We start from the raw sequence: 8,863 nt of genomic DNA on the forward strand, positions 1-8,863 counted from the left end.
CTTTGCTATTTTACGCTGGGTAACACCATTCTGGTATTGCTGCACTACCTTTCTGCGCAACAATGCTGGAATTGGTACACCCTGGACGGGTCGCAGTTTAGAATTTATTTAGTGGGCATGGCATATATTCAGGTGCGCTGTATAGTCCAGACATTACGGGTAATTCCATGTTTAAAGTTGACAGCATTTGATTTAAAAAAAACTTAATTAAAAATGTATAAGCTTGTTTTTTTCCCCCCTAAGATCAGGCAGTGGAGATGGGAGGCATTGACAGCCGGCGGTCATCTGAGGTCGGAGCTCAGCTGGCCCTCGAGTCCACAACGGACGTATCGACACACAGGAGGAGGAAGAAGAAGAAGGCTGTGTCGACAGGTGGCATAAAAGTACGCTGAGACGTTTGCTGCGATTCTATGAATTTACTTTACGTCTGGTTTTTAGACTTAGAAGACGACCAAGCTGACCTAGTCAACGGAGACACTGGAGATCAGACCACCGACGCAGAAGAAGTGGTGAAAAAGCCCAAGAAGAAGAAGTGAGAGAATTATTCTTATTTTCAGCCAGTCATTTAAAAAGCTTCACGTATTCCTCTCTTGTTTCAGGAAGTCAAAGGTTGCCGAGTCGCATCTTCCTGAAGAGCTGCAGGTAGAAGACGACGACATCATCACGGACACCTCTTCTCCAATCCCCCAGCATGCCTTGTTCTCAGCGCCGCAGAGTCAGAGCCAGCCGGTTGGGAAGGTGTTTGTAGAGAGGAGCAGTGAGTGTCGGAGGAAGCAGACAGAGTTGGAACAGTGAACTCTGGTGTGAAGCTAAATGTGGGTGTGTTTACGTTCAGAGCGATTCCAAGCTGCCGAGCGCTCGGACTGGAAGAAGACCAGCGAACAGACGGACAACATGGCCGACTTGCAGCACATGCAGCCGCTGTGGACCACCAGAGACGTTTCAGTCAGAGTGCACGAAGGCTTCAGGTGAAGGAAAACCCTCCAACAACAAAAGTAGAGAAATTACTTTTTGTGCAACAATCCAAAGAGAGTGCTGAAATTAGCTGAAGAAGCTCAAATTGAGGTATTTCTTCAAAAAGCAAAACACTAGCTAAAAGCTGAAAAAGTTGAATTCTTACTAAAAGCTAAATGTAGCAAAACACTAGTTAAAAATGCCAAATGCTACCTAAAAGAAACATAAGGTTAGCTATAATTTAAAAGAAGCAAAATGACAACTAGAAGCTAAAAGTAACAGAATGAAGGCTAAAAGCTAAAGTAGCAAAAGGTTAACTGAAAGTACCAAGAAGCTAGCTTGAAGCTCCTGAATGAGATGAAAGTTGTGATTTATCAACAGCAAAAATAGCAAAGTATGCATAAGTAGTTAGATTGTAAAAAGCTTACAGAAAATAAAAAAACTAGAGAAATTGCATTTCCAGTGAAAATGCAGTTTGAATATTTATTGCAGAAGAACTTGCTGAAAAACAGCTGAAATTAGCTTATAAAAAACAGGCTGAAATGTACCGGTAGTTAAAATGAAAGAACAAGCCTAAATTAGCTGAAGAAAACAAAAAGAACACACATTTGATGAATTGGGTTTAAATAAGCAGAAATTAGCACAAAAATTAGGAAATCGGCTAAAAATAAGCTAAAATGATCAAAAAACATCTAAAACATAGCCGAAAAGGCAGAAAGAAGCTTAACCTACGATAAGGAAGTGGAAAGAACTGAAAGTAACTCATAAATGTGGAATTGTCTGAAAAAGTTAAATTTTGTATAAAAACAGCTAAATAGTAGCTGAAATAGCAGAAAAAGCTGAAACTAGCTGAATAAAGCTGAAAGGAGCGCAACAAGCTGAAATTAGTATAAAGAAGTTAATTTGACTGAAAGTAGCAAAAATTACCAAGAAAAACTTGACTTTACCTGAAAACAACTGAAATTAGCTTAAAAAATGCTGAAAATGTAGAACAAGCTTAAATTAGCAAAAGAAAGCAGAAAGAACACAAGTTTGCTGAAAGAAGCAGAAATGAGCACAAAAAGTGGAAATTATCTGGAAAAAAGCTGAAATTATCACACACAAATACAAACAGAAAGTAGCTTAAATTACTAGGAGGAAGTGGAGAGAGCACATTTTTGCTGAATTAGGCTGAAAAAAGTTGAAATGAGTGCAAAAAACTGTGGAATTAGCTGAAAAGACAAATTAGCATAAAACAGTTAAATAGTAGCTGAACTAGCAAAACAATGCTGAAACTTTATCTTGATGCATGCTCAATAATCCAGGTAGAAAAATCCAAAAAAGTTCAATCTGGTCCTCTGGACATTCAAAAAAATAAAGCAAAACAAAGCAAAAAAAATTCTAGAAACGTTTCGTCTCTCATCCAAGAGACTTCCTCAGTCTGAGGAGCTGTTTTCAGCTCAGTCTCTTAAATAGCACCTTCTTAGAGTGGATCAACCAGTTTGCTGCTGACAACCAAAACCAGCTGATCACATGCTCAAGAAGGACCATCAGCCTAACAATGGATCATTAGCACACTGATGGCTGTTTACTGTTCACAGAGGGCTGAGTGATACTAGCAATCACAGCATTGTAAGAGGGGGACAATTGAACCCGGAGGCCTCCACCCCTGTTTAATGATGGACGATTTCTTTTCACAAAGATGGCCTCCTTTACTCCTCTCTCAAACCATCGTTCCTCTCTGTCCAGGATGTGCACATCTTCATCCTTGAAAGAGTGACCGCTGGCCTGGAGATGAGTGTAGACCGCAGAGTCCTGGCCTGATGATGTTGATCTTCTGTGCTGGGCCATCCTTTTGGCCAGTGGCTGTTTAGTTTCCCCGATGTAAGACTGATCACAGCCCTCCTGACACTAAACAGCATACACAACATTACTCTGTTTGTGCCGGGGGACTGGATCTTTGGGATGAACCAGTCTTTGCCGTAATGTATTTTGGGGTTTAAAAGCCACTGGGACGTTATGTTTGGAAAATAAACGTCTCAGTTTCTCTGATACTCCCTCAACATATGGAATGACCACTGGTCTGGGTCTGGGTTCCTCCTTTTCACCTGATGCTGAATGCTGAAACTTGCAGCAATAAGCTGAAAGGAGCATAACAAGCTGAAATTAACAGAAAGAAGTTAGAAGAAGCACAAAAATGTAGTTAGCAGAATAAATCTGAAAGGAGTACAAAATAGCTGAAAAACGGCTGAAATTAGCTGAAAAAAGTTTAAATTTGCACAAGGAAGCTGAAAGAAGCTGAACCAGAACAAAATGTGAAAGGAGCAGTAAAAGGTTGTGAACAGATCTAAAGATTTGAAGGAGGTAAAATGAGCTCAATTAATTTTCTTTGAGAAAAAAGTGGCAGAAAAGGCTAAATATTTCAAAAAGCTAAAATTGCACCGATACCAAAAGTCACAGCAGGATTGTCCTGAAAGAGCTGAACGTTTTGATCTATGATTTGTTGAAATAGCTTGAAAACTGCGAGACGAGAAAATGCGCTGAATAATGTATGGAAGAAAAATGGATCACAATAGTGTGGATGCTTCATAAACATTCACACAACTAGTTAGAATGCTCATCCCTGTCCAGGATGTCCCGTTGTTTATTGTTGTGCTTGTGTTCCAGAGTGTTCGGTCTGTACTGTCATGGCTTCCTGGCCGGTTGCTCTGTGTGGAACGTGGTGGTGGTGTACATGCTCTCTGGGCAGCACCTCACTGCTCTGCCCAACCTGCTGGAGCAGTACCACAACCTGGCGTACCCGGCCCAGTCTCTGTTCTACATGCTGCTGGCCATCAGCACTGTGGCCACCTTCGACAGGTGAATCTACCATCAGCTAACGCGTTAGAAATTACAGCTCAGTCTGGAAGGGTTAAAAGCAGAAGTGAGACAAAAACAATAAAAAACAGAATTATAATTAAACCAACAGAGCAGCAGTAAAGCTCTGGAGTTAGAATGCTGAAAGCAATCAAGCAAAAGAAAAAGACATGGGTAAACGTGAACGTAACTAGAGAAACTGCATTTACGAAAATGCAGTGTGAATGCTTATTGCTGAAAAACAGCTGAAGTTAGTTAAAAACATGCTGAAATGTAGCTGAAATGGAAGAACAAGCCTAAGTTAGCAGAAGAAAGCAGAAAGAACACTTGCTGAATTTAGTTTAATAAGCAGAAATGAGCAGAAAAAAATTGGTAAATTAACTCTAAAAGCTGAAACGAGCAAAAAAATAACTGAAAGATAGCTGAAAAGGTAGAAAGAAGCTTAAATTACCAGAAGGAAGTGGAGATAGCACAATTGTGCCCAGTTAGGCTGAAAAAAGCAGAAATGAGCATAAAAAAGTGGAAATTATCTAAAAAAAAAAAATTTTTAAAAAGCTGAAATCAGCAAAAAATTAATAAAAAAAAACGCTGAACACTAGCTAAAATAGCAGAAAGAAGCTTAAATTAGCAGAAGTAAGTGGCGAGAGCACTTGTTTTGGCTGAATTAGGCTGAAAAATGCTGAAATGAGTGCAAAAATTGTTAACTTAGCTGAAAAAGCTAAGATTGGCATAAAGCATCTAAATAGGAGCTGAAATAAGTGAAACTAGCTTAATTAAGCTGAAAGGAGCATAACAAGCTGAAATTAGCAGGAAGAAGTTAATTAGACTCAGAGTATCAGAAATTACTATGAAAAACTTGGATTTATCTGAAAATGGCTGAAATTAGCTAAAAAATGCTAACAAGCTAGCTGAAAAGGTAGAACAAGCTTCAATTAGCAGAAGAAAGTATGAAGAACACGTTTGTCCAATTAGGCTGAAAGAAGCAGAAATGAACACAAAGTGGAAATTATCTGAAATGAGCAAAAAACAGCTGAAAAGTAGCTAAAAAGGCTGAAAGAAGCTTAAATTAACAAAAGGAAGTTCAGAGAGCAAATTTTAAGATGAATTTGGATGAAAAAAGTTGAATTGAGTGCAACAAATGCAGAATTAGCTGAAAAGGTGAAAACTTGCATAAAAACAGCTAAATAGTAGCTGAAATAGTAAGAAAAGCTTAAACTTGCATGAATAAGTAAAGAGCATAACAAGGTGAAATTAACAGAAATAAATTAGAAGCACAAAAATGTAGTTATCAGAAAGAATCTGAAAGGAGCACAAAACAGCTGAAATTAGTTGAAAGTAGCTAAAAAAAGTGTACATTTGCAGAAAGTAGCTGAACCAGAACAAAATGTGAAAGGAGCAGTAAAAGGTTGTAAACAAATCTAAAGATATGAAGGATGTAAAATGAGCTCAATTCATTTTCTATTAGGAAAAAAAAAAAAAATACAGAAAAGGCTAAATATTTCAAAAAGCTAAAGTTGTACCAATACCAAATATCATAGCACCCTTCTGAATGAGCTGAACGTTTTGATTTATGATTTGTTGAATATAGATGTAGCACATGAATTGTTGCCTTTCTTTGAAGGATGACTGAGTTGGTGCAGCTGTATAAAAACCAAAGAAATAAAAGTAAATGTTGTTTTGAGAAATAAATATGGTGTAAATATGTCTGATACTTCTCCTCTGGATGTTTTTTTGAATGTCCAGAGGACCAGATTGAACTTTTTTTAGATATGTCTGATACGGTTTTGTTGTCAGAGTGAATTTGGCCAAAGGCCCTGCGGCTCTGCGGGAGTTCATCACGCTCGACCCAGTGGCTCTGGCTTCGTTCTGTGAGTCCACAACATTCACTCTGAGGTTTTTAAAGACTCTGATCTGACTCTTTGTGTCTTTGTTTCTTCCTCAGTGTATTTCTCAGCGTTGGTCCTCTCTCTGAGCCAGCAGATGACCAGCGATCGGATCAATATCTACGCTTCCTTTAACACAACGTTATGGTGGGGTAACCACAACAATCTGATGTTCTGATCCTAAAATAAAAGGTGGGTTTGACTCCTCAGTTCTGAACATTTCTGCTGCAGGTCTCCAGGGTCAGAGCATCAGATCCTTCACCCGTGGGTGACCATCAACCTGGTGGTGGCTCTGCTGGTGGGTTTGGCTTGGATCTTGATCGCCGTGAGACCCGAGACGGATTATACCGAAGGTGACAAACAACAGTCTGAGTCCAAGTCCTGTAGATTTTCTCAATCAAAGCATGTGTATTTACAAGTGCTGGTCATAAAATTAGAAAATCATGAAAAAGTTGATTTATTAAAGTAATTCCCTTCAACAAGTAAACGTGTTTATTCATTCATTACACACAGACTGATATATTTCAAATGCTTATTATTTTAATGTTGATGATTATAACTGACAACTAATGAAAACCCCAAATTCAGTATCTCATAAAATTAGAATATTGTGAAAAGGTTCAATGTTGAAGACCTGGTGCCACACTCTAATCAGCTAATTAACTCAAAACATCTGCAAAGGCCTTTAAATGGTCTCAGTTCTATAGGCTACACAATCATGGGGAAGACTGCTGACTTGACAGTTTTCCACAATACAACCATGGACACCTTGCTCAAGGAGGGCAAGACACAAATGGTCATTGCTAAAGAGGCTGGCTGTTCACAGAGCTCTGTGTCCAAGCACATTAATAGAGAGACGAAGAGAAGGAAAAGATTTGGTAGGAAAAAGTGTACAAGCAAAAGGGATAACTGCACCCTGGAGAGGGTTGTGAAACAAAACCCATTCCAAAATGTGGGGGAGAATCACAAAGAGTGGAATGCAGCTGGAGTCAGTGCTTTAAGAACCACCACGCTCAGATGTATGCAAGACGAGGGGTTCAGCTGTTGCATTCCTTGTGTCAAGCCACTCTTGAACAACAGTCAGCATCAGAAGCGTCTCGCCTGGGACTGCTGCTGAGTGGTCCAAAGTTATGTTCTCTGATGAAAGTAAATGTTGCATTTCCTTTGGAAATCAAGTTCCCAGAGTCTGGAGGAAGAGAGGAGAGACACAGAATCCATGTTGCTTGAGGTTCACCGTCATGTGTTAAAGACGGGAGCTGGCCGCGGACCACCGGATCCGGAAACCCCCTCCAGTCCACGTCTTTACTCCCGGCTCGAACCTTCCTCATAAGTGGCAACTATACTAATCAATAAATCAAGGAAACGTCAATTAAGTTTTATCAAATTATATTAGAAAAGGCAGTAAAAGATTACAGTTCACAGCGCTGGACTCTACAGTCTGTGACGCCACAGACCCAGAAGAAGAGCCCCGATGTCTCGTGTCATTATTAATTTTTAGGGCCCTAGACTCCGCCTTTCGCAGAAGGGGGAGCTCAACCTGTCAGTCTATGAGGGGGCGTGGCTAAGTGTGATCTCAGGGATCTTATGTGGACTGACGTGTTAGGAAAAATATGAGACGGTGCTTCAAAGCCTTTCTACGTGATGTGGCAAGCAGATTAAAACTATTTGACTGATATTGAAATCCCAGGGAGACCCTTGAGAGCTGCTGGCCCAGTTTAACCCAGTCAGAATCGGGTCATAATTTCATTATAATCCCGTTTCTGAGCAGATCAAATCCATAGGACCAGTCTAAATAAGAAATATCGTAACGCATGCTTCCACAGTCAGTGATGGTTTGGTGTGCCATGTCATCTGCTGGTGTTGCTCCACTGTTTTCTGAGGTCCAAGGTCAACGCAACCATCTACCAGGAAGTTTTAGAACACTTCATGCGTCCTGCTGCTGACCAACTTTACGGAGATGCAGATTTCATTTTCCAACAGGACTTGGCACCTGCACACAGTGCCAATGTTACCAGTATCTGGTTTAAGGACCATGGTATCCTTGTTCTTAATTGGCCAACAAACTCACTTGGCCTTAACTCCATAGAAAATCTATGAGGTATTGTGAAGAGGAAGATGTGATACACCAGACCCAACAATTCAGAAGAGCTGAAGGCCACTATCAGAGCAACCTGGGCTCTCATGACACCTGAGCAGTGCCACAGACTGATCCACTCCATGCCACGCCACATTAATGCAGTAATCCAGGCAAAAGGAGCCCCAACTAAGTACTGAGTGTTGTACATGCTCATACTTTCATGTTCATACTTTTCAGTTGGCCAACATTAAAAAAAAAAATCCTTTTTTTTTAATTTAGTAATGTTCTAATTTTCTGAGATACTGAATTTGTAGTTTTCATTAGTTGTCAGTTATAATCATCAACATTAAAATAAATCAACATTTGAAATATATCAGTATGTTTGTAATGAATGAATATAATATACAAGTTTCACTTTTTGAATGGAATTGCTCAACTTTTTCATGATATTCTAATTTTATGACCAGCACCTGTATACTGTGTATTTTCTTTCTTCTCAGGTTACCTGAGATCTATGGTAATCGAACCTCTGAAGCCAGAAGACTCATCCGAAATCACTGCCTGATTTAAAAAAGAAAACGTTTCTTTTAGGTCGTCTTTTATTGCACAGCTTTGACGTCTTGCAAAAATGTTGCTGCGATTAAGTTGTAAATTATTTCTGTATTTTTAAAATATGCTCATTTGTTTTTAAATAAATCGTTTTAACAAATCTAACAGTCCCCTTTTTTCTTCTATCTAAATTAGAGCTATTGCTTACAAAAGACACTAGAAAAGTGGTAAAAATGTGTTTTGAAAGATTGTTTTTCATTCAACTTTTATTTCTACAAGTTAGGCTCATTGAGTTACGAGGACCCATTTTCAAAAGAGCTATTTTAGACAGACTACAATAAACTACAGTAAAAATGCAATTAAAATAAAGGTAGTGTTATAAAACAAAAATCAAGGTGCCTTATATAACAAGGTACTAAAAACAAAAGCATATTTGCTTTCATATTTCTATTGACATTATCAAATGTTTAAAATCCCTTAATGAAATTAAGGTGGACTGCTTCAGTTCTTATTTTAAGGTGTTCCAGATTACATGAGCAGAGTAGGAAAAGGCCATTAATACATT

At 39.0% G+C, this 8,863-nt stretch overlaps 1 protein-coding gene across 2 annotated transcripts in view; it reads left to right on the top strand.

The window, feature by feature from the left end:
- LOC119428914 (transmembrane protein 237B) overlaps nt 1-8,338 on the top strand; it is a 15,955-nt gene extending 7,617 nt beyond the window's left edge. For both annotated transcript variants that reach the window (XM_037696613.1, XM_037696614.1), the window contains 9 exons: nt 244-372; nt 439-532; nt 600-757; nt 836-968; nt 3,601-3,792; nt 5,584-5,657; nt 5,732-5,819; nt 5,904-6,025; nt 8,250-8,338. In XM_037696613.1, coding sequence (XP_037552541.1) covers nt 244-372; nt 439-532; nt 600-757; nt 836-968; nt 3,601-3,792; nt 5,584-5,657; nt 5,732-5,819; nt 5,904-6,025; nt 8,250-8,314 — 1,055 coding nt within the window. In that variant the 3' untranslated portion in view covers nt 8,315-8,338. The remainder of the gene's footprint in view (nt 1-243; nt 373-438; nt 533-599; nt 758-835; nt 969-3,600; nt 3,793-5,583; nt 5,658-5,731; nt 5,820-5,903; nt 6,026-8,249) is intronic.
- Nucleotides 8,339-8,863: the final 525 nt, after the last annotated feature.

Source organism: Nematolebias whitei, chromosome 23, assembly GCF_014905685.2.
Source record: "Nematolebias whitei isolate Nwh7 chromosome 23, NemWhi1, whole genome shotgun sequence".
NCBI classification, from domain to species: domain Eukaryota; kingdom Metazoa; phylum Chordata; class Actinopteri; order Cyprinodontiformes; family Rivulidae; genus Nematolebias; species Nematolebias whitei.